The 26894-nt window shown below is 38.9% G+C and overlaps 1 protein-coding gene across 3 annotated transcripts in view; it reads right to left on the bottom strand.

Annotated features, from left to right (window-relative positions):
- Window positions 1-26894, bottom strand: part of net1 (neuroepithelial cell transforming 1) — a 130751-nt gene that overhangs the window by 15617 nt on the left and 88240 nt on the right. Inside the window, exon 1 of one of the 3 annotated variants that reach the window (XM_072241280.1) lies at window positions 4654-4856. The exons of the other annotated variants lie outside the window; for them this stretch is intronic. Coding sequence (XP_072097381.1) covers window positions 4654-4752 — 99 coding nt within the window. The 5' untranslated portion in view covers window positions 4753-4856. Of the gene's footprint in view, window positions 1-4653; window positions 4857-26894 lie in introns of those variants that run through there. 3 annotated transcript variants of the gene reach the window in all.

Raw genomic sequence — 26894 nt, 5'->3', positions numbered from 1 at the left:
TTTGTTATCTTAATCTACAGGAGAACAGGTTAGGAGGCATGCCACAAAAAAATCAAATACCTTTTGCCCTCCATGTGATTTACATGGATAGAAAGGTTTAAACACACAAAGAACTGGAATAACACAGCTGGAATGGGCACATTCAGGAAAGAGCAAATTACTCTGTTGCACTAATTATTAAACAAGTTATTTAGCTAATACAGTGCCGAACCTTGCATTAGTCATTTTAGAGATGCTTATTCCTCCAAAATTATATCAGCAGTAACTATTACATGTAAATAAATGAAACTAAAGTGGCTGAACAGGAAGCTCCTAGAATTTAAATTATGGGAATTTCTAACATGTGCATCCTGGAGCAAGAAAAATCATTTCCACCATATATTATCTTTAGTTTTTCAATAAGAATTGGAATCATCACATGAATTACTACTTTGCTAATTGCCAAAGATGGTTAGACAAGGTCCATGGGAATAGTGGGAAGAATACCAAATCTCTCCACACTGTTTCCTAGAATAATTAATGGCTCTGGATAATACTTCGAAAACATTTCTTCTGAATTCAATCCATCTGGGAAAATAAACATCATTTGTTGCTGAAGCTGTATATCAAGAACTTCATGACACAGAACCAATGCTCTCCCATTCCACAGTCTGGGAAGTGAGATTTCTCGGAGTTAGAGCCTAACTTCAGATTTAACTGAGGATGCTGGAGCTGTGGTGTAACAGTTCTACTAGTTGTATTATTCCACTGCCTACACCTTATCTGTGCATGACCTGCATCACACATTGGAAAGGCTGAATAGACAAGTCTCCTCCCCTTAAGGTTGCATAAGAAATTGGCTTCATTCAAACTTGATTATCACACTTATGACACATCTAAATTCTCAAACTGCCATAACGAGCTTTTCAACTTTCGTACTATTTTTCTGGATTATCAATTCATAATAATAACTGTGTTTCCAGACACACTTACATGCTATTTTTATAACTTGCACAACTGCCACGAAATTTCACAACATATGTCAGTGATAATAAACCTGATTCTGATAGCATTGCATGGTTATGAAGCATGTTATTCTACTTCCACTTAAAGCAGAGCTATTTTATTATCAGCTTATCGCTCACTTCTTTTCTTGCTGAGTTGCTTAAACATGGTATAAAATTTCCTCTGCCATTGCACCCTTTTGCCTAGTTTATACTTGCAAGTTTGTGCAGTTATTGCCTCCCTATCTAATCATGTTACACTGGAGTTTTATAGTCCACATAATTAGGGGGGGGGGGTCCAAAAGTCAATCACTGGCCTTTCTACTGCTGTAAATTGTTTCCAATCTTGAACCAGGTTGTTATTCATTAATCATTTACAATTACAGGCAAACAGCAGTACTTTGTTTTAAAGGAGGTTAAAGGAATGAAGAGTAGTATGATCCATGAAGAGTAGTAGTAGTTTGAAATACATTAATGATATTTTCTCAATCAAGATGCAATTTTCTTTTGGTGCAACTTTAGTTCATAGGTAATTTACAGGTTACTCCCAATTTCTTTAAATGGCTGCACTGATTATCTCAACACCTATATTCAGCCTAATTATACAAGTAATAATTTCCAACCCACTCCCACAATGAAATGCTATCTAAAAAGATCTTGAACAGAATATTTTAAATATATCTCCAACAGCATGGAGAGCTTCTTAATTTCTTTTTAATTTTGTTTAATCGTCATCACAAACTGAAGCCTTTCATGGCTTTTGGTTGTTTCACATCTTCCTGCATTGGTAATAAAGGGAGCTTTTTAGATTATGCACCAGCCATAATTTGGTATATAGAAATAAAAGACTTGTAACTCACAACAGTTGAGTTGGCTTTCTTGAAAATCTGTACTGCTTGCAAGTGCTACACTGCCTGAACCTATAATTAACCCAGGGTCTTGTGTGTGATGGCCAGGGAATCCCATTTTAATGTTGACTAAATTTTAAGATCAGAATGTTTTATTTTCATCCAGATTCACACTAGCTCTATGAGCACATGATATTCTGCAGATGCTGGAAATCTTCAGCAACACATAACCGATGAAGGAACTCAGCAAGTCAGGGACAAATTTTATTTGCAAAGTATTTTCTATTTCTAATGCCTTTATATTTTAGATGATATATTCCTCTTTTGGCATTTATCTTTTAAAAATTATATTTTTCTACTTATTTGCCCAAGTGCTCTATATCATCCCATCAATTTTTGATAGTCCCATAGTAAAGTAGCGTCACTTTTATTAGATTTGCTCCTAAACACGAATTTACAGTGAATGCAGCTTGCTAAATTCAACATGGAATATGCAAGCAAACATAACTACATTATGGATTGTGATTAGATCCAGATTTTCTGTCTCTCTTCATACCTTGAAAGTCTAGCAAATTAGCCAGAAATCCTGAGCAATTTTGTCCCCTAGAAAAGCAAATTTTACAAGTCAATAAAATAGACTTGTAAATTGTTTGTTTTCAAATGTTTTTATCATGAAGCAACATCAGCTTAACCACAACCGACAATGTCCTAAAGTACAATGCTTCTTTTTTCTTTTCTAAATAGACTTGTAAATTTGTAAACAGACAATGTTTGTTTTCTAGACAATGTCTAGATTTGGAAGTCATCCAAAAAAGGAAGGATAGATCTAAACAACAGGAATTCTGCAGATGCTGGAAATTCAAGCAACACACATAAAAGTTGCTGGTGAACGCAGCAGGCCAGGCAGCATCTCTAGGAAGAGATGCAGTTGACATTTCAGGCCGAGACCCTTCGTCAGGACTAAGTCAGGACGAAGGGTCTCGGCCTGAAACGTCGACTGTACCTCTTCCTAGAGATGCTGCCTGGCCTGCTGCATTCACCAGCAACTTTTATGAAGGATAGATCTATATGCAAAACCATGTTCACCAAAGTCCACATTGGATATGGTACCTAGGCAGACAGACAGTCTAGATTTTTTTCGATACCTACCATCTGAATTCATAACAAGCTTTGTAGGTATAAAGAAACAGAAATGGCCCAAGAAAGACTTAGAAGATACAAAATAAAGTAATTAGGAAGCATCTGGTTCTCTTATCTAAGGTGGGTCAGGCCCAGATTAGAGGAGAGAGGAAGATTCTGTTCCCATCCATAAAATATCAGACACCACTTCAGATCCCTGAAAGGCTGGCAGAGGCAGGAATATGAAGAGGTCCCTGCATGTGTACTGCAGAGCTACAGATAAAAGACTAGAAGATACAGCAGTCCTTTTGGAGACAGGTTGACATAGAATTTATGGTTCTACAGCAATAGAATGGTGCAAAACAAAATGGGAATTGAAGAAAGGAAGAAAATAATAAGAGTTCTAGTATCATTTCCCTCTGTCTATTGAAAATCTAATATTTTCGCGTATGAGAATCCAGTAACGCATTAAAGAACAAGGACTTCCATCAAATCCTGGATGGATTAAAAAAAACTTTACAGCAAGATTCTTGTACGGCACAATATATAAAGAAATAAATAAAACTAGCAACATTTTTAAAACATGTCTGAGAACAAAAAAAAACCTTCAGTTTTTGTGTTATGGTAATTGGAGTACCACCAAACTGAAGAATAGAACAGGAAAACAGAAGGGGCACAAAATACTGCTTCAAAAATAAAAGCACGACTGTCTGTTAGCACTGAAAGAAACAATAGCTTCAATATAAACACTAAAGAGACGTTTGAACCAACTCTAGCATGATCAATCTGACCAAGAACGATTCCGTCATTTCCAACAGTTTCTCAACAAAACTCGGCAAGTTCACAGACTCCAATGATCAAAAAGACAACGATAAAGGTTAAACGCTAGTAAATTCTTTCCCCGTCACTATTATCAAATGCCTAAGAAAACAAATTACATTTTTATACATTTAGATATCAACTGTAAAAAGGCATACTTTGAACCACCAATGAACCTTAATATGATTTTGCCAATTTAAATTCGGTTATGTAAATAGCTTGAATTAAAATTAACTCCCACACCAGATTGTTACAGTCCTTTAACATCGCATTCTCCAAAGGGATGAAGCAATAAATAAAAAGGCATAACAAATGTGTTGGTTCCTTTGAAATAAAAAGCTTTAGCTTCAAAATCGTTGGCTATTTGTTTCAGGATATTTTGTGTGGCACAGAAGTCTTTAAACACTTATTTATGGAAATCAGATGGGCACGGATTACTCTAAACTCAAAGTTATATCAGATATTGAATCTCTGACTTTCCACTGGCAACCAACAACCGCGCACAAGCCTTTTGAAAATGCAGTTAAGATCTACAACACCTGGCAAGATAACAATGTTCCAATTATACTGTAGTTTGAACCAACACACCACGCCAGTTGCACCTTTATTTGGTTATGGTGTTGACCACGGTCTTTTCGAGGACTGGTAAAGTACATCTGATCTTTTTGCGCAACTGCTCAAACACTAAGCCTCGTAACAATATCTGGTTACAGTGCGTGCAAACAGGAACCCGGTTTCAGTCTACTTACTCTGCGTGTCCAAAATTTTAAAAGTCTTGTGAGTTTCTAAACCTTTCAGATCATTCTGGTACCTAATCAATTCCACTCCACATTAAGACGAACAAATCAAACAATGATATTTCGTAAAATTCCTAAAATTCTTACCTCCAATTCTTTGGCGTGGAAAACCTGTGATTGAACATCTACCACAGTGATAGTCCTTTTAGTGGGCAAAAAGTTCGGAATCTCATCGTAAGCAACCATTCTCAACGCCCTCTAAAACAGACTGATGTTGGAAGTGCACAAACACACTCCAACCTCCTCGCTGGACTCCTTGCACTGACACTGCTGCCGAATTCGCGCACAACTCCAGACAGCGGGAGGAGCTAGGCTGGAGTGCAGATACTCCCACTTAAAATGATCAATCATGTTCACTCCGCAGGGCGTCACACCTTCCTTACTCCACCTACCGATGTGGCGCTCGGAAAGTTGGGTAATATCTCCTGTTTGAAATCAAACTCAAAAGTAGTTGGATTCAGTTGCGGCAGTCTGGATTCTAGCTTCTCTTGTCCCACACAAAAAAACTTTTCTCAAAGTTAAATATTTAACAGTCAGAACTAGCGACAAAATAATTTATTATTAGAACAAATACTAGCTCGGCTAATAAATATTAGCGAATCCTGAAAAGCAGTGTAGTCTGAAAACGTCGCCTGTTTATTCCTTTTCATAGATGCTGCCCGACTTGCAGAGTTTCTCCAACATTTCGTGTTAACTAGGCTGTGCTGGATAACATCGCAAAGTTTTCGCTAAAAGCACCTTTTTGTCTACAAGAGCTGCTTTAGAGGTAGTCCACTGTCCCTGCAGGCTAAACTCAGTAGTGCGTTCCTCTAACATTCTTCAAATGAAAGCTGAACAGGAGCATTTGGACCTGAACAGTCATAAAAATCACATACTTGTGAAACAAGGTTACTTTTAACTACTGAATTCCTTATTTGCATCTTTAGTACTACCATGATCAACAATGCTGCCTCTTCAAACTTAAGATGATTGAAAAAAATTATGGCTCTCTCTCTCTCTCTGACATCCAAGTCCTCAAGTTTTACCCTAAATCCATGTTCTTCAACAGTTTCATCAACCATATAGTTTGATCAGATTACTGTAAAATGACCAATGCAAAGACCATGTGTAAATTTAAAAGAATAAACAGGAAAGAAAAAGAAAAATAAATCAAATAATATCTTTAATAAGATTGAGGCAGACAGGCTTAGAAAATCAAAAAGAGGGTTGCATTTGGATTGATTCTGTTTATTTTCTGTAACACTCAACACACCTCAACAGCATTCCAATTTCTAAAACAAAGGGTCCTGTTCAATAATTCTTTGTAATACTGTCAGATTCTGGTACTCTATCAATTCTAACATCTTGAGCAAGCGTGAGCAATGCTAATTTCTTCTGCTCTAACTGTACAGCAATTTCAGTCCCAAATTCTGAGATCTTCACTTGTATACCTTATTTAGCTCTTTGACCTGTCAGGTCAAAAAAAATAATTTTATTCAATTGCATTCATGAAGCATTTCAGGACTTTTGTTGTTAATGTGGAGGTATTTTTCAGCCCAATCCTTCAACACTTTCTGGTCGTCATAAATTTGAACTCTTTGAAGATAAGAAATGTGAGATAAATTTAAGTTAATTTTAGTAGGAAACTCAAATTGCATCTTAAAATTAGTTTAATTTATACCCACTTACCCCCAACATTCACTGGGCAGTCTCCATTAATTGCCCTGAAGCCCTTTATTTAGATGTTCTTCTTTTAAGTCAGGTCAAGTTTATTGTCATTTTGACCATAAGCTGCTGGTACAGTACACAGTAAAAATGAAACAACGTTCCTCCAGGACCTTGGTGTTACATGAAACAACACAAAACTACACTAGACTATGTGAGACAGCACAAGGCTACACTAGACTATGTAAAACAACATAAAAACTGCACTAGACTACTGACCTGCACAGGACTACATAAAGTGCACAAAACAGTGCAGGGCAGTACGATAATTAACAAACAAGACAATAGGCACAGTAGAGGACAAATTACAATATAATAATAAATGATGTAGATAATCAGTCTAGACCCTGAGTATTGAGGAGTTTGATGGCTTGGGGGAAGAAACTGTTGCACAGTCTGGTCGTGAGAGCCCGAATGCTTTGGTACCTTCTGCCAGATGGCAGGAGGGAGAAGAGTTTGTGTGAGGGGTGCGTGGAGTCCTTCACAATACTGTTAGCTTTTCAGGTGCAGCGTGTGGTGTAAATGCCTATAATAGCGGGAAGAGAGACCCCAATGATCTTCTCAGCTGACCTCACTATCTGCTTGCGATCTGAGACGGTGCAATTCCCATACCAGGCTGTGATGCAGCTGCTCAGAATGCTCCCGATACATCCTCTGTAGAATGTGGTGAGGAATATGTGAACCTAGATAGCAAGTATTCATATAAATTTACAGTTCAAAAAACTAGAAATCTTTGAAGGTTTGTGGGACTGATATCAACTTGTGCTGGTGTCTTCAGCACACTTTAGGAGAGCTGAGAAAAGTCTGTACTGTCAATAAAAGAACATCATATTTTAGTAAGACTGACAGAACACTATACTTTATTGTCACCAAACAATTGGTACTAGAATGTACAATCATCACAGCGATATGTGATTCTGCGCTTCACACTCCCTGGATTACAAATATTAAATATTAAAAATAGTTAAAATTAGTAAATATTAAACATTTAAATTATAAATCATAAATAGAAAATAGAAAAATGGGAAGTAAGGTAGTGCGAAAAAACCGAGAGGCAGGTCCGGATATTTGGAGGGTACGGCCCAGATCTGGGTCAGGATCCGTTCAGCAGTCTTATCACAGTTGGAAAGAAGCTGTTCCCAAATCTGGCCATACGAGTCTTCAAGCTGCTGAACCTTCTCCTGGAGGGAAGAGGGACGAAAAGTGTGTTGGCTGGGTGAGTCTTGTCCTTGATTATCCTGGCAGCACTGCTCTGACAGCGTGCGGTGTGAAGTGAGTCCACGGATGGAAGATTGGTTAGTGTGATGTGCTGCGCCGTGTTCACGATCTTCTGCAGCTTCTTTCAGTCTTGGACAGGACAACTTCCATACCAGGTTGTGATGCACCCTAGAAGAATGCTTTCTACGGTGCATCTATAAAAATCAGTGAGGGTTTTAGGGGACAGGCCAATTTCTTTCCAATCACATAGTGAGCTCAATAACTGTTCAATATGTTTCTTGTCCAGAATATTTGAAATCCAGGAAAAATTGCTGTGTTACTGTAAAATATCGTTCAAAATGGGTTACATTAATGATGGAAAATGTCCAGTGGAAAAGAAAGCTACCTAGAATCTGCATTTGTTTCCAAAGAGGCATGTGTGCAAAATATAAATGAAAATATTTCATTGCAAGGATCTTTGACAATGTTTGAGGGAGCATTTGTTTGCAACACAAAAACACAACTGCAGCAAGGAGAAAACTATACTCAATGATCATACGACAGTATTTGCAAACGTTGCATATGCAGCATTTTTGTATGGCTAATGGCTAATGGCAGATTGTCACAAACATTTTTGCATAGGATAATAGCTATTACAGTTACTACATGGTTACTACAGTAAATATCAGGAAGAATACAAGTTTGATGTCTGGTCATTGTCACCCTGGATCATCTCATAAATGCTACAAATGAACTCCACATTCCCATAGTAAAGATAAAATTATCCAAGACATCCACAACCAGTTATTATCAATTAGTCACATCTGAAGAGGTGTGTGTGGAGATTGGAGTAAGGCTGATTTGGCTCAGCGCTGTAATGTTGTTAATATTCAGCTAATATAATGTACAATCAAAATGAGTTTTGGAGTGTCCTTTTATTCTGACAAAGCTGTCGAGATAAATGTGCTTTAAAATGCCACCTGGAGAAGATATAACCAGAATAAATGTAATGTAGCTCAAACAAGTTTTTAAAAATGTGTCAAGTAGGGAACATATTCCCTAGCTGTCATAAAAGAATAAGAAATTGTTAGAGCTTTTAAGAAACACACAGTTCTTGTATTTGGCTACCAGAAATGGCAGCATCACAAATTATTATATTTCTGTCCATCACAGGACAATTGCTAATTGATGATAATTTGCTTGTAGCCAAATCTTCAATATGGAGCTAAATTATATGTTTCACATTTTCTTTCTTTTAGGAGTTGAATGAACATTAGAATAAATCCAGTAAGACATTAATGCAAGAGGCAAGGCACTTCAATTGAGGGTTGCCCCTTAACTCCAATTGTAAACAGAAGGTGGTAGGACCAGAATTTGGGATTTTACCTTAGGCTGTGAAGTTGTATATACACTAATTGGTTCAAAAATCCTTGCATTAATATAAGGGCCAACACTGACAAGCTGAAAATTTACTTACATCTACTGCACATGGCGAGATTTTTCGCTCCTTTGAGGCTTTACGATTTTATTTACAACCACACCACCCAGAGTTGTTAAGTTTTCATGTTCCATAAACTGTAGAATTTTGACAGCAAGGAATCAGGTTATAATATGGAATGGCAACTATTCTAAAATATGAGTTAACATTTTAATCTTGTTGAAATTACTGTACATAATTTGCACATTTATAATAAAAATGAAAAAGGGCATATTTTGCTTGGCTTTAGAGGGAAAATTGTCACATTTTCCAGGATGCCAGTCAATGGCCTCTGTAACTGGTCATCTTCTTTTGAAAATTCCCAGGATATAAGCAACTACAATACTTCCTAAAGAATGGCCAAACAAGTAGTTCTCTCCTTGTCAGCACATAGCCTCTCCTCTGACAAGCCCTCTGTTGTGTCTCAACAGGGTAGTACACAGGAACAGAGACCCTGACAACCAATGGGATTAATTCAGCGTAGGTTCACAAGGTTAATTTCCAGGATGGCGGGACTGTCATATGTCGAAAGATTGGAGCGACTGGGCTTGTATACTCTGGAATTTAGAAGGCTGAGAGGGGATCTTATTGAAACATATAAGATTATTAAGGGATTGGACACGCTGGAGGCAGGAAGCATGTTCCCGCTGATGGGTGAGTCCAGAACCAGAGGCCACAGTTTAAGAATTAGGGGTAGGCCATTTAGAACGGAGTTGAGGAAAAACCTTTTCACCCAGAGAGTGGTGGATATATGGAATGCTCTGCCTCAGAAGGCTGTGGAGGCCAAGTCTCTGGATGCTTTCAAGGAAGAGATGGATACAGCTCTTAAAGATAGCAGAATCAAAGGTTAAGGGGATAAGGCAGGAACTGGATACTGATTGTGGATGATCAGCCATGATCACAGTGAATGATGGTGCTGGCTTGAAGGGCCGAATGGTCTACTCTTGCACCTATTGTCTATTGTCTATAATTCAATCGGACATCTTAATCAACATGGATGTTGGGCTGAATAGCCTGTTTCCATACTATTTATCTTTATAATAGCCCATTATGTAAATGTAATAATACACTGAGTACATATCTTGAGGGATTTAATCAACTTTCTTTTGGAAGCACTGATGTTGCTTGCTTGTATACTGATTCAGTTACTAGTTGTCAAAAAATGAAACTCAATGGAAGCCTTAGGTACCCTAAAGTCTGATGTATAAACCACTCTTATCCTCTTCTGAGATCTTTAATTATAGCAGGGGGAAAAAAACTTGAGTTTAAAATACATTCTCTACCAGAGGCATTAGGAAAATAATGGAAAACAGTGCAAAAGTTATTATAATAATTACATAGAAATAAATATGATAATGCAAACATGACAGGCAGTTTTCTATGTACTTCTCAATGAGAAGGCAAACTAATGCCATCTTTAGTCAATGTTACTCCTGTGGCAGTAAACTGACAGCCATAAATACCAGCATTTTGTGCATCTTTACCAGTGTCTGAATCTGCCCAAGGAATGGATTTAAAAAAAACAGACACCTTCCAGTTGATTGAAAATGTACACCCTCTTAGAAGAATCTAATAATTAAAGGCAGGTCAAGATTTTCCCAAGAGACCTTTATCTTAGAGACAGAAGATGTTCTGTCAGCACGAAGGTATGCTCACCTTCAGGCAGCCAATCCATCAATTACTTCTTCAGACAAGTTTGAAAAGGCTAGATCATCCCCACTGTAAAAAACATCTTTTCATAAATCCAAGAATAATGGTCATACCAGTGTTGCAACTCATCAGCTGTTTTTGCACAGAACCATTTAGTGCCGCCTAAATGATTTTAAGACCAATGATGCAGATAGATAATGTGTTTGCAGGTAAATTATGTGGTTAACGTGGCATACAAACACTGGCCTTCATTAGTCTTGCAGTGAAAACAAGATCAGAGAGGTCCTGCTCCAACTTTATAAAACATTAATCAGATCTTAGTTGGTGCACTACAGCAATTCTGTTTACCACAATATAAGAATGATATCATGCACTGGAGAAGATGCAGAGGAGATTCACTGGAATGTTGCCTAGAATGGAGCATTTTACTTTTGAGTGGAGACTGGAAAGGTTAGCGCTGTTTTCTTTGGAGCAGAGCAGAGGAGGCTAACAGGAGACGTAACAAAGGAACCTAAAATTAAGAGTATTGATAGGGTAAACTACAGGAAAGTTTTCCTCTTGGCAGAGGTAGATAAACAGGAAGACATAGACATAGTTAAGGGGGGAGAGATAAAGAGGGAATTTGACAGGGAACACACACAAAATGCTGGTGGAATGCAGCAGGCCAGACAGCATCCATAGGAAGAAGCACAGTCGACGTTTCGGGCTGAGACCCTTCGCGACTGTGCTTCTTCCTATGGATACTGCCTGGCCTCCTGCTAGGTTCCACCAGCATTTTGTGTGTGTTGCTTGAATTTCCAGCATCTGCAGATTTCCTCGTGTTTGTGAACTTGACAGGGACCTCTTTCACCCAGGGAGTGTACGCAATAAAAGTGAACAACATTTAAAAGGTACCCAGATGTGCACTTGAGTTACAAAGGTAATGAAGCTATGGGCTAAGTGCTGGAAGACTGGATTATTACAAATTGTCATGGATCAACTGGGCTGAATGTTTTTTTTCTGTGCTGTATGACTCTTAATGCCTGCTTCTTTTTTCATCAAGGCTCTGTCCCATTCAGTTTTTGTCCACAATTCTATTTGTTATTCCTCCATCCATTCTTTGTCGTGTACCTGTAGCATAAAGCTGAAATCTTCACTTCTGGGCAAGTCTTCCTTTTGAAAGTCATTTATTTTATTTTATTTAGAGATACAAAGCAAAGATACATACCATGCTGCCCAGCGAGCCCCGATTTAACTTGAACCCAATCATGAGACAATTTACAATGACCAATTAACCTACTAGGGAATGAGACAGGGCAGGAGGCAGAAGTTTGTGTAGGGGAACACTTTGCATTCAGTAACCACAAAGTCATTAGTTTCAAAGTAAATATGCAAATTGAGATTCTAAACTGGAGAAAGGCAAATTTTGATTGTATCAGTAATGATCTGGCAAGTGTGGATGGGACAGGCTGCTTGCTGGCAAATTTTAAAAGGTAAAGATAACAAGTGTAGGGAACTTGGTTTTCAAGAAATATTGAGGCTGTGGTTAAGAAAAAAAAGGATGTATATAGCAGGTATAGGCAAGCAGGAGGAAATGAAATTCCTCTGGAGTACAAGAAATGCAAGAGAACACTTAAAGAAATCAGGATGGCATAACAGAAGGCATGAAGTTGCTCTAGCAGTCAAGGTGAAGGAGAATCCTAAGAGATTCTACAGGTATGTTAAGAGCAAAAAGATTACTAGGGATAAAATTGGTCCTCTGGAAGACCAAAATGGTAATCCAGGTGTGGAGCCAAAACAGATGGGGGAGATCTTAAATGCATTCTGTATTGAGTATAGAAGATAAAATGTTATGTTGAAGTTGTATGTGAAGTTGATGAGGCCTAATTTAGAGTACTGTGTGCAGTTTCAGTCACCTATGTACAGGAAAGATGTAAACAAGGTTGAAAGAGTGCAGAGAAAATTTACAAGGATGTTGCCAGGTCTGGAGGACCTGAATTATTAGGAAAGATTGAATAGGTTAGGACTTTATTCTTTAGAATGTAGATGATTGAGGGGTATAGACAGGGTAAATGCAAGCAGGCGTTTTCTACTGAGGTTGGGTGGGATTACAACCAGAGGTCATAGTTTAAGGGTGAAAGGTGAAAAGTTTAAGAGGAATATGAGGTGAAACTTCTTCACTCAGAGGGTCGTGAGAGTGTAGAATGAGTTGTCAGAACAAGTGGTCCATGTGAGCAGGATTTCAATGTTTAAGAGAAGATTAGTAGATACGTGGATAGTAGAAATATGGAGGGCTATGGTCCAGATGCATACGGTTGGGAGTAGGCAGTTTATATCACTTTTGCATGGACTAAATGGGCTGAAGGGCCTATTTCTTTGCTGTACTTCTCTATGACTCTACTAAACAGTATGTCTTTAAGTGTGGGAGGAAACTGGAGCATGGGAAGGACATACAAACACCCTCCAGAGGACGCCAGGATTGAACTCCGATGCCCCGAGCTGTAATAGGGTCACATTAACCACTAAGCTACCATGGCACCTAGGAGAAAGAAAGGAAATGGGCAGCCAGTACATAGTATTGCTGTGGCTGTTCCCTCAATTATGTATACCGTTTTGGATACTGTTGAGGTGATGACCTACTAGGGGGAGCTGTGGTGATTGGGTCTCTAGCATTGAGTCTGGTGCTGTGGCTCAGAAGGAAAGTGGGGAGAAAAGGAATGCATTAGTGTTAGGGGATTCCATAGTTAAAGGGGTAGACACAAGATTCTGTGTACATGATAGAGACACCCAAATGGGATGTTGCCTCCCAGGTGCCAGAATTAGGGATATCTCAGATCGGGTCCACTATATTCTAAAGACAAACGGTGAGCAGCCAGAAGTCTTGGGTGCATATTGGCACCAAAGACACAGGTAGGAAAAGAAAGTAGGTTATGTAGAGAGAATTTAAGGAGTGAGGTAGAAAGCTGAAAAGCAGGACCTCCAGGGTAGAAATCTCTGGATTGCTACCTGTGCCATGCAGAGGTGCAGAGGGAACAGTTTCAGCTTTCTGGATAATTGGGATCTCTTCTGGGGAAGGATTAACCTGTACAAAAGGGACAGGTTACACCTGAACCCCAGGGGGACCAATATCCTTGCGGGCAAGTTTACTGGAACTGTTGGGGAAGATTTATACTAATTTGGCAGGGGTATGGAAACCAGAGTGATATGGCTGTTGGTTTACAAGCAAGGGCAGTGCGTAGTGAGATTATCAGGAAGGACAGGCAGATGATAGGGCAAAAATTGCAGTCAGCGGGAAATGCTGTAGTGTAAAAGGAGGTCAGAATAAAAAAATGTGACAAATACAGGACTGAAGACGTAATATTTCAATGCATTCGGTATATGGAATAAGGTAGGTGATCTTTAGGCAGTTAGAGATGGGCAGGTATGATGTTGTGGGCATCACTGATTTGTGGCTGAAAGAAGCTTATAGTTGGGAGCTTAACAACCAAGGATACACATTGTATTGAAAGGACAGGCAGGTAGGCAGAGGGGGTGGTATAACTCTGTTGGTAAAAAATGAAATCAAATCCTTAGAAAGAGGTGACATAGAATCCTTGTGGGTAGAGTTAAGAAACTGCAAGGGTAAAAAGACTCTGATGGAAGTTTTGTACAGGCCTCCGAACAATATGGACATGGGCTGCAAATTACAATGAGAGATAGCAAATGCATGCAATTGGGCAGTGTTGCGATAGCCATGGGGATTTCAACACAAGTGTTGTGTAATGAACTGGATTTGAGTAGAGCTCAAGGTAAAGGAACCCTTAGGAGACAGTGATCATAACATGATTAAAATTCACCCTGCAATTTGAGACAGAGAAGCTAAAGTTAGATGTATCAGTATTAGAGTGGAGTAAAGGGAATTACTGAGGCATGAAAGAGGAGCTGACCAAAGGGGACACTAGCAGGGATGATGGCAAAGCAGCAATAGCTGGAGTTTCTGGGAGCAATTTGGAAAGTGCAGGATAGATACATTCCAAAGAAAAAGGTATTCTAAAGGGAGATAAGACAATCGTGGCTGACAAGGGAAATCAAAGCCAACATAAAATTTTAAAAGATTAGCTAGCTTTTAAAACAGCCATAAGGAGGAAAAAGATGAAATTTGAAGGTAAGCTAGCCAAAACATCAAAGAGGATACCAGAAGATTTTTCAGATATATAAAGAGAGTGAGAGTGGATATTAGACTGTTGGAAAATGACTCTGCATAGGTAGTAATAGGTGGACAAAGAAATGGCAGACAAACTTAATAAGTATTTTGCATTATTCTTCACCTTGAAAAACACTAGCAGTGCACCAGAAATTTGAGTGACAGGAGGCAGAAATGAGTGTAGTTGCTTTTACTAGGGAGAAGGTGCTTGGCAAACTGAATGGTCTGAAGGTAGATAAGTCACCTGGAGCAGATGGACTGTATACACCCCAGGGTTCTGAAAGAGGTAGCTGAAGAGATTGTAGAGGCATTAGTAATGATCTTTCAAGAATCAATAGATTCTGGCATGGCTCTGGAGGATTGGAAAATTGCAAATGTCATTCCACTCTTCAAGAAGGGGCAAGGCAGAAGAAAGGAAATTATAGTTCAGCTAGCCTGATCTCAGTGTTTGGGAAGCTATTGTAGTTGATTGGTGAAAGATGAAGGTTTTGTGGTACTTGGAAGTACTTGATAAAATAGGACAAAGTCAGCATGGTTTCCTTAAAGTGCAAATCTTGTCTGACAAATCTGTTGGAATCCTTTGAGGAAATAACAAGCTGGATAAACAAAGGAGAAACAGTGAATGTTGTGTTCTTGGATTTTCAGAAGGCCTTTGACAAGGTACCGCACATGAGGCTGCTTAATACGATAAGTGCCCATGGTATTACAGGAAAGATACTAGCATGGATAGAGCATTGGTTGATTGGTGCTCCACAGGGGTCAGTGTTGGGACTGCTTCTTTTTTTTTTACGTTGCATGTCAATAATTTGGAAGATGGAATTGATGGCTTTGTTGTCAAGTTTGCGGACAATAGGAAGATAGATGGAGGGCAGGTAGTGTTGAGGAAGAGGCTGCAGAAAGACATAGATAGATTAGGAGAATGGGCAAAGAGTAGCTGATGAAATAATGTCAGGAAGTGTATGGTCATGCACTTTGGTAGAAGGAATAAAAGCATCGATAATTTTCTAAACGGGGAAAAAATTTGAAAAAATCCAAGATGCAAAGGGACTTGAGAGCCCTTGTGCAGGATTCCCTAAATGTTAATTTACAGGTTGACTCAGGGGTGAGGTAGGCAAATGTAATGTTAGCTTTCATTTAAGAGGACTAGAATATAAATGCTAGGATGTAATGCTGAGGATTTATAAGGCACAAGTGAGGAGGCCTCACTTGGATTACTGTGTGCAGTTTTGGGCCCCTTTTAAGAAAGAATGTGTGACATTGGAGAGGATTCAGAGAAGTTTCACAAAAATTATTCCAGGAATGAAAGGGTTACATACGAGCAGCGATTGATGTCTCTGGGCCTTTATGCGCTGGAAATTAGAAGAATGCGTGGGGATCCCATTGCAATCTATCAAATGTTGAAAAGACTAGATAAAGGGAGTGTGGAGAATGTTTCCTGTGGTGGGGGATGCTAGTACTAGAGGGCACACCCTCAGAATAGAGGGACATCCATTTAGATGAGGAGGAATTTCTTGAGCCAGAGGGTGGTGAATCTGTGGAATTAATTGCCACAGGTGGCTGTGGAAACCAGGTCATTGGATATGTTTAAGGTGAAGATTGATAGGTTCTTGATAATCATGGTGTGAAAGGTTGCGCGGATAAGGCAGAAGAATGTGCTTGAGAGGCAAGTGGATCAGCCATGATGAAATGGTGGAGAAGACTTGATGGGCCAAATGGCCTAATTCTTCTCCTGTATCTTATGTCTTATGTCTGTGCTGTGTTGCTCAGTGAGCTATCCCCATCTGTTCACGTTTGGTCCTCTAAAGCTCTCCTCATGTAGATGGCTTTTAAATGTCGATGTGACCACCCGAACCACTATTTCTGGCACTCATTCCAAATACACAGCCCTCTTTATGTGCAGAAGCTGCCTCTATTGCCCCTTTTTAAACTCTCACTTCTGATCTTAAAACCACTTGTTTTTATGATTCCCTCCCTAGGAAAGACTATCTGCTTTTACCCTGATAATGCCCTTCATACCTCTCTCAGGTCAGCCCACAATTTCCTACGTTTCAGGGAATAAATTCCTCATCTTCACAACCTTTCCTTGTAACTTAAGCCCCGAGTTCAGACAACATCCTGGTGAATCTTTTATGTCCACATGGCGACGCTTGCAAGCTGCCCCGCACAATCCTCACTGATTTGATTTGACACAAACAACGCATTTCACTGTATGTTTCAATGTTCTGATGTATATGAGAGAAATAAAACCAATCTTTAAATGACTTAAATTCCATTTTGGTCTCTAATAGTGTTTGCATTGCATCATTATCACAGGAATTTTTAGTGCTATTCCTTCATTCAGGCATAAAGTTTACAATTTCTGTTAATCAGATTGTCTATACTTTCACAAAACACCAGTTTATTATCGATTTCCTTTTCAATTACAGTACAGTACTGAATTCCTTTAAACAAAGAGGAAGGATGGAAGTCTGAGTCATAGAGCCCTTTGGATGTGGTAATTTGCAGTGCTATGTTGTGGTGAATTATATATGGGCTTTAAGTAAATGGGAAGTTGATATGAGTTAGTCACTGAAGATGTACAGCGCCTTGTAAAAGTACTCAACCCTCTAGCCCTTTGTTCACTTAAATGAGTATTACAACCAGGGATTTTGATCTGTTTAACTCAGAATTCTTATTTGTGAATCAGGTGTTCTTTTTTCACAGTAGGAGGCCAAAAAACAGGGAAAATTGCAAAGCATGAAAAAGTAAAATGGAAAAACTGAAATGAGAGCAGTTCAAAAGTATTCATCCCCTTTGCTCAGTACTGAGTTGAACCACCCCTCACAGCTATTACACAATATCATGGAGCAAGATTTGCCCATTTCCCCTTGCTAAATTGCTCAAGCCGTGCAAGGTTAGTTGGGGAACAGCTGTGGACAGCAATCTTCGATTGGGTTAAGGTCAGGACTCTGACTAGGCCACTCAAAGACATCAATTGTCTTTTTTTTAAAGCCACTTCATGGTTGCTCTGGCAATGTGGTTTGGGTCATTGTTCTGCTGTAAAATGAACTTCCTCCCAAGTTTAAGCTTTCTGGCAGAGGCTAGCAAATTTTAATCTAGGATCCCTCTGTATTTAGTAGCATTCTTCTTCTCATCAATCCTGACCAGATTTCCAGATCCTTCTGGCTGAAAAGCATCCCAACAGCATGATGCTACCCCACAATACTCCAAGTGAGGCCTCAACATTACATCCTTGCTTTTATATTCTTGTCCTCTTGAAATTAATGCTAACATTTCATTTGCCTTCATCACCACAGATTCAACCTGTAAATTAACCTTTAGGTAATCCTGCACAAGGACTCCCGTTCTTTTGTCTCTCAGTTTTTGTATTTTCTTTACAATCAGAAAACAGTCTACCCTTCCATTTTTTCTACCAAAGTGCAAGACCATACACTTCCCGTCACTGTATTCCACCTGCCACTTTGCCCATTCTTCTAATCTGCCTAAATCCTTCTGTAGCCTGTCTACTTCCTCAAAACTATCAACCCTTTCATGTATCTTCACATCGTCTAAAAACTTTGCAACAAAGCCATCAATTTCATCATCCAAATTGTTGACATATAACATAAAAAGAATTGGTCCACACAGACCATTGTGGAACACCGCTAGTCACTGGCACCCAACCAGAAAATGCATGAAATCATGATGATGACGATGTCGACTCAGGCCTGAGAGGCCAGCGTTGGACATTTTCATGCCTTACAAGGCGCGGAACGAGAGACTGTGTGGCGCGCCACTCCTCACACAGACATTTTGCAGTACAGTATGTTTCTTTATTTCACGAGGCTGATTGCCAGCTCAATGCTCAACCCAGCACAGATGGAAAGTGTAATCGGGAACGGTCCGACTGGATTTGAACCCAGGAACTTCTGTTCCGGAGTCCGGCGCTGATATCACTGCACCACTAGTCGTAAGATCAGAAAAGGCTACCTTTATTCCCACACTTTGCCACCTGCCAATCAGCTACTGCTTTATTCAAGCTAAAATCTTTCCTGTAATACCATAAGATCGTAGCTGGTTAAACAGCCTCATATGTGGCACCCTGTCAAAGGCCTTCTGAAAATCCAAGTACATAACATCAACCGATTCTCCTTTGTCTATCCTGCTTGGTATTTCTTCAAAGAATTCCAAACGATTTGTCAGGCAAGATTTTCACTTGAGGAAACCATGCTGACTATGGCCTATTTTATCACATGCTTCCAAGTACCCTGAGACCTCATCCTCTTTTTGTGTGGCTTTCTCTGGATTTCCAGCATCTGCAGAATCTCTTACATCTACCATGTACACCAACTATTTCCAGCAAGAATCACTGAGAATTTTTGATATTTTTATCTTCCTTCAACACAGCTGCTGATGCCAAATATATCACATAAATTGAGCTATCTTATCAGTTATTTAGCTACGCACAGATTAAGAATCAAACCTACATTTGCATTCTTGGCATGTAGGCAAAACATCTTTTGTTTCCATTTCACTACTTGCCATATGGTGGCAGTCCATTTTCTTGAACTGCTGCTTTCAGTGTCACTATGATGTTTATTCGGCAATTCCAAGCTTCTCACCAGGACAGTAAGCTAATTCAGGAAATTGTGTAACATGGTGGAGAAGTATGAGGCAAAGTTGCATAGTTACTCTTGATATTAAGTGTCACAGACAAGGAGGTACTTTCCAAAGTAACATAAAATGCTGGAGGAACTCAGCAGGCCAGGCAGCATTTATGGAAAGGAAGAACGAGTCGGCATTTTTGGGCTGAAGCTCTTCATCAGGACTTTGGTACTTTCCAAGTAACCTTGCAGTTTATTGCAATAAATCGTGCAAGATTGGTGTAAAATATCTGCAGCATATACAGTGGTAAGAATAGAGACCATGGCAACAAACAAGCAAAATATATCCTGGAATATAGTTAGAAGGTTTCTAACCTCTTCAACCATGATGATCAGATAGCATTATCTGCAGCTACAAAACTAGCAAAATCAGGAAAATCAAAACTAGAAAGGGCTTGATAAATCAGAATTTGTTTATAAAATGTGTTGCACACAAAATACAAAGAATTAGATCTTGTAGCAAAATCTGTCACAATGATGTTAAAAATACAACATTTAGAAATAAAATCATAAGTTTACAGAGCACAGATTAAATTCTCAAATATACAGGGTTTTGGGATAAAAGTTTCTCTCCAAAGACTTGAACATGAAATAAAGCACTGGCATTCCTTTTCAGTATTATAATTTGTGGGCATCAGTGGTGCTGTCTTTGTTTGATACTGAAACCCCACCTTCTCTCTCAGGTGGTTATTAAAGGAACAGCACAATCTTGAGGAAGATATGTTTGCAGGTGAGACCATGGGGATGGTAGAAGAGGAATGACATGTCCCAGTCAATACTGATGACTAAACCAAACAACACTTAGACCATAAGGCATAGAAGCAGAATTAGACCATTCATCCCATTGAGCCATTCTATCGTGGCTGTTCCGGATCCCACTCAACCCCATACACATGCCTTTTTGGCACATTCTTTGATGCCCTGACCGATCAGGAAATGAACAACTTCTGCCTTGAATATACCCACGGACTTGGCCTCAACTGCAATCTGCAGAGCATTCCACAGATTCACTACTCTCTGGCTAAAAAATTTCTCCTTAACTCTGTTCTAAAAGGTCGCTCCTCTAATTTTGAGGCTGTGTCCTCTAGTTTTGGATGCCCCCACCATAGGAAAAATCCTTTCCACATCCACCCTATCTAGTACGTTCAACATTCGATAGGTTTCAGTGAAATCCCCAAGCATTCCTCTAAATTCCAGTGAGTACAGGCCCAATGCTGCCAAGTTCTCCTCATATGTTAATCCCTTCATTCCCAAAATCATCCTTGTGAAGCTCCTGTGGATTCTCTCCAATGACAACACATCCTTTCTGGGATATGGGGCTTAAAACAGATTATCTGGTTACTATCACCTTGCACAATATGGGACCTTGATGACTGCAGACTGATGTGCTTTCTACAGTACAATGACAATTATTCTACAAAATAACTCCAAAGAGTGTTCTAGGTATTCGAGTTTAAGGTCACAAAGGGAGTAATGTAAATCGCATAGCTGTTACCAGCCAGCTCCAGGAGACTTAGATTAGTAATCCCACTCTAATAAAAGGTAATAATAATGATAAAAACTCACAAACCAAATTCTGAAAAACACTAATATTGGTGTTTACATATATGTTAAAACACGTGTGAAATGAAACCAGGACACGATACAAGTAACTTCCTCTAACGCTTTCCCATCCCCATCCAAATCCTTGGTGGACTGACCAAGTACAAATAATAGTTATTTGTGACACTTGTTATGCAATTCTCCTAGACAGTGCCAGACAAACTCCTTCAAAGTATAACATATGTCAAATGCATAACTAATCCAGACTCAAAGAAACAGAGCCCTTTCAGAGTGAAAGTCAACTTAATTGGTTATATTAAATTTTGAACTCTAAGATTATTTTAAAATACCTTTTAACAAATAATAGTCCAAAATGTGAATAAATCACATTTCTAAGCAAGAGTAATGGATAAATGGAGGATTAAAGTAATCAACAGCAGGAGGAATTCTTAAAATAACACTCCAAGGCAGAAAGAGACAAGCAGAGATTTTTGTCCTGCCGAAGGGTTTCAGTCCGAAATGTCGACCGTACTTTTTTCCACAGATGCTGCTCAACCTGCTGAGTTCCTCCAGCATTTTGTATGTGTTGCTCGGATTTCCACCATCTGCAGATTTTCTCGTTTGTGATTTATCCTATATATTAAGTTTATGTAGTTCACTCAATCAAATTTTGTAAAAGAAAAATAATCAAAAATTAACCCTTATAAAAGTAAATTAAATTGCACTTGAGTACTCTTAAATAAGCCAATGAGAATATGAATAATTTATTTGGTACAATTGCAAAGTGAAAAAGAAAACAGGAGCTGAATTTATAGTGCATTTCATGCCTTTTCAGGACTCCTCAGAGATGTTGACAAAGTGTGATCATTTCAAGTTGGAAACATGGCAATTTACATAAACCAAAACTCCAACGTGACAATGATCAGGTAATTTGTTTACAGGTAATATGCTAAGTAATAAACATTGATCAAAATATCAGGGAGGAAGGATTCACATGTTCTTAACATAGAACAGTTCAGCACAGAAACACACTAACCCCAACCGCCTGCACATGGTTAATATCCCTCCATTCCCTTTCTGATGTGCCTATTTGAATACCTTTTAATCACCTCTAAATGTCCTTTTCTGCTTAAAATGGTGTCATGGAATATTTTACATCCATCTGAGAGCACGTGAAGCTTCAATTTAACAGGCCACATGAAACGAAGCCACTTAGTTGCTCCAATGCTCATCCTAAACACTGTCAATGTCTGCAAGTTGCACCTGTCACAGCACAGTAGCGGTGTTGGCTATCTGTGTTTATCATGAAGCAGCTCCGGCCCAATTTCAAGCATATCTTGGCAGTGAGGGCATCTGCATTTTCTTTTTTTTTTTCCTGTTTGCTATTTCCCTTATTTTGCGGCTGACTAGAGCTCTTTGAATGTCTGGTGGTAGTATGCAGAAGACAAAGACCCCTTAAGAACTTCTCAACTTACTACAGCAAAACTCACAATCAATATTCCTGAGAAAAAAATGTTAGTCAACATAGCTGAGGTGCATGTGTCTAGCTCATTGAAATGGCAAGCAGGTTGAGAAAGGGGACCTCAGGTTTTAAAAATGGTGGCAGAGAGCATATGAGCAAGGAAATCACTTCTTAAATGCTGAGGAAGCCATGAATGAGGGGCATAGAATGAACACATTGAAACATAAAAGAGTATCAGTTGAGACTTGATTCAGGCATAATTTTTTCTTCTGGCACCAAACACAGCTTCATTTGAGTATGACAACAAGCAACATTGTGTCTTCAGAATAATGTGGTGAATTTTAGCATAATTATTCGTGTAAATACTTCACAGAATGCACTCCTATAAGTTTTTGTGTAAGTAATATTTAATAATGTAGTATTAAGTTTGGAAACTGACCAAATGACAAAGCCTGGGATATATGTTATATACAATTATGATTACATGAAGATTGGTGGATGAAAATCCTCAGAATTAAAACAGATTATTATTTAGTTATGTAGGAAGCAATAACATCAATTAAAGTTCAGATGTTGGTTATGAAATATATTACTTATCCAACTTTTTCAAAATTATTGAGCAAAATCTCTTGGAATTCCATAAACTTTTGATAAAACATCTCAATCCCAAACATCAACCGTTTCAGAGTTGCTGCCTAACCTGTTGAGTTGCTCCGCATTTTGTATGTGATATACTCATTGATGGCACTTGATGGATTTTGCAACCTTGAAACAAACGTTGAAACTAGTTCATCAAAGTATTCCTGGTGTAATTACTAAGATCATATTTAGTACTCCCTAGTGTTATGTGATAAAGGAGAAAAGAATTGTGATGCCATCTAAATAATAGCATTGTAATAGCAGAAAAGGTGGTCAATATCACTATCCAGTGGGCAATCTAATCAATCCCATCCTTGTTAGACTCCGTTACAAATATTCAATTTCAAAAGCAGAAACTGTGTTTGATAAAGATATTTATTATGCAAACTCAGTTTTGTATTCTTGAATAGTTGGAATTATAACACAATTTTCCACCCATTAATTGATCAGTGAGTTTAAAATCTATTATTTTAACAATGGTCAAATGAGGCACAGTTCCATTTAACCAGAGACAAATCAGTAATTAAATCTTGTTTTGAATGTTAGAAATACAGATACCAAAAGTGTTTTTCAGGTCTATTATTTGTGTGTGTGGGGGGGAGAGGGGTTGAAATCAGTTGAATTAATTAAAACAAACAAGATAAAAACCAGTACAGACAATGAAGGGCAGAACGTTGTTGGGTAAGCACTATGATAAGGCACTCAATAATTAGGTACATAGACTGTAAGAAATGTTAAAGTGGGGTGAACAATGTTAAGACTTGTTTTTGCTTTTCTAAATATAATTAAATAGGAATGGCAAGTTTAAGTAAAGGTGATAAAAAATTGGTGGTGGTAGGGGGATGTGGGCTATGAGGGTGCTTATATGTTTGCAGCATTCAGGGATATAACAACCTCAATTCTCCATTGTAATGACTGATGTATTGCTCTGGAGTTTAATTCTGCTTCCTTGCCTGATCATCTATCTATACAATAGTCACAGCTACCACTGAAGCACGTTTGAAAATACACTCCCCCCAAGAAAAGTTATCTGCTGTGCCAAGGTAGAGCTGCGCCTCTTCTCTCTTGGATGGACACACTTGTGCATGGAGTTGAGGCAAATATGAAACTCACGTCCAAAGAATTATGTTTCAGGTCCGGGCAATGAGCTTCATTTGCTCTTCTGGAAGTAATCTGTGGACCAGCCATTCCCTCCTACATGAATACAATTTTAAAAAACTTAAAAAATTACCCCGCAAGGCCAAGTAAAGGCCCTCTTCCTCTCTTCTGGGCAGATATTGCAACCGGTTCATGGCATTGAGACAAACTTTTAATGTCAGTGCTTTTGCTTTATTCATGAAAATATTTTCTTCATTACATATCAGATACTTATTACAACACAGAATGGGCTCATTCAAACTATTAAGCCTACCCAGATCCAAATACAGTATTAACCTAGATAGTTACAATTCAGCTACAGAATCATCCAGGACAACAGCACAGAAACAGAACCCTCAGCCCATCAGGTCTGTAGCAAACTGTTATTCTGCCTAGTCCAATCGACCCACACCTGGACCATATCCCTCCATACCCCTCTCGTCCATGTACTTATCTAAACTCATTATGTTGCAAACAAACCCACATCCATCTGTTCCACACTCACACGATCCTCTGAGTAAAGTTGCCCCTCAGACTCCCAGATAACCTGACTTCAGTGGTTGGAAAGATAATGGAGACAATTATTAAGGATGAGGTTTCAGGGTATTTGGAGGCACATGATAAAATAGGTCAAAGTCCGCATGGTTTTCTAAAGGGAAAATTTTGCCTGACAAATCTGTTGTAATTCTTTGAGGAAATAACAGGCAAGATGGACAAAAGAGAGTCAGTAGATGTTATTTATTTGGACTTTCAGAAGGCTTTTGCCACACATGAGGCTGCTAACAAGATAAGAGCCCATGATATTACAGGAAAGGTACTAGTATGGATAGAAAATTGGCTGACTGGCAGGAGGTAAAAGGTGGGAATAAAGGGAGCCTTTTTTAGTTGGCTGCCAGTGACTGGTGGTGTGCTGCAGGAGTCAGTGTTAGGATCGCTTCTTTTCACGTTGACTTGGATTAAGGAAATAATAGCTTTGTGGCCAGGTTTGCAGACGATATGAAGGTAGGTGGAGGGGCAGGTAGTACTGAGGAAGGAGGGTGTCCGCAGAAGGACGTAGATTGGGGTAATGGGCAAAAAAGTGGCAGATGGAATATAATGTAAGGAAGTGCATGGTCATGTACATTGGCAAAATGAATAAAGGTGTACACTATTTTCTAAATAGGGAGAAAATTCAAGAATCTGAGACGCAAGGGGACTTGGGAGTCTTTGTGCAAGACTCCCTAAAGGTTAATTTGCAGGTTGAGTTGGTGGTGAGGAAGGCAACTATGATGTTAGCATTCACTTCACAAGGACTAGATTATAAAAGCAGGATATACTGTTGAGACTTTATAAAGCACTGGTGAGGCCTCCCTTTGGAGTAATGTGAGCAGTTCTGGGCTCCTTATCTTGGAAAGGATGAGCTGACACTGGAAAGGGTTCTAGGGAGGTTCATGAAAATGATTCCAGGATTGAATGGCTTATCATATGAAGAGCATTTCATGGCCCTGGGTCTGTAGTCACTGGAATTCAGAAGAATGAGGGTTGACCCAATTGAAACCCATTGAATTTTGAAAGGCCTTGATATTGTGGATGTGAAGAGGTGGGAGAGTCTAGGACCAGAAGACACAACTTCAGAATAGAATGGAGATGAGGAGGAATTTCCTTAGCCAGAGAGTTGTGAGTCTACGGAATTTGATGTCACAGGCAGTTGTGGAGGCCAAGTCTTTACGTATATTTAAGGCTGAGGTTGATGGATTCTTGATTAGTTAGGGCATGGAAGGATACAGAGAGAAGGCAGGAGACTGGGTCTGAGAGGAAAAATGGATCAGACACGATGAAATGGCAGAGCAGACTCCATGGGCCAAATGGCCGAATTCTACTCCTATAACCTTATGGTCTTATGGCTTGTCCATGCAGTCCAGCAAGCACATTTATAACTAGCAATCAAGGGACTTAGGGATGGTGCTGAGTTAGATCATACTCTACTATAATAAATGGAATAACAGACATGAAGGGCTATACATGATTCCTCTTATTTCTTAAGTTACATGAAATGTGATGATAATATGTGCAAAGTATGAAAACATGAGATGATCTGTCACGAATGTGTGTAATTCATGTTCCAGGACAGGTAGTCATCTGTCTGAAGTAATGTGTTAATGCTATTGAAAGTGTAGCAATTCTCTTCCTGCAAATGATCAATTACTTTAATGAAGAGATAATTAATCAGCAGAAAATTGGAACTTGGGTTGAATTTCTTTAGTGTTTGGGTTATTGAGTTTCTTTGGAATTCTGAAAATCAAGGGTAGTTTTCAATACTTCAATGAATAAAGGATACAGTAACTGATCCTTTATATAAACTTGATAAGCTTTCTTGCTTTTCATTAAATACAAATCACTTATGGCAACCAAAAGGAGCAAAGGACACCTAATTCACAACTAATTTTCCTTTAACATTTATTTACAGTGGCTCAACAAGTACTCAAGAAGGACTAAAAAGTACAGCAGCATTTGCAATCAATGCCCATAGATGGAGACAAGCTTCACCCATGTGAACATTTTTCATTATGGAACTGTAAAAATATTTGTTCTTCACAATGCAGCAAATCAAACATTTATATTATTTGCACCTTTACGGACACGCTCCTTTCCTCCAACTTAAAAATTGTTTTCCTTGTCTTTAACTGTTTTCAGAGCCTCGTTGCCCTCACCCAGCCTCTACTGCTATAACTTTAG

This window comes from Mobula birostris, chromosome 23 (assembly GCF_030028105.1).
Source record: "Mobula birostris isolate sMobBir1 chromosome 23, sMobBir1.hap1, whole genome shotgun sequence".
In the NCBI taxonomy this organism is placed as follows: domain Eukaryota; kingdom Metazoa; phylum Chordata; class Chondrichthyes; order Myliobatiformes; family Myliobatidae; genus Mobula; species Mobula birostris.
The sequence above is the reverse complement of the archived record's forward strand: the minus strand, read 5'-3'. Positions and strand labels throughout refer to the sequence as shown.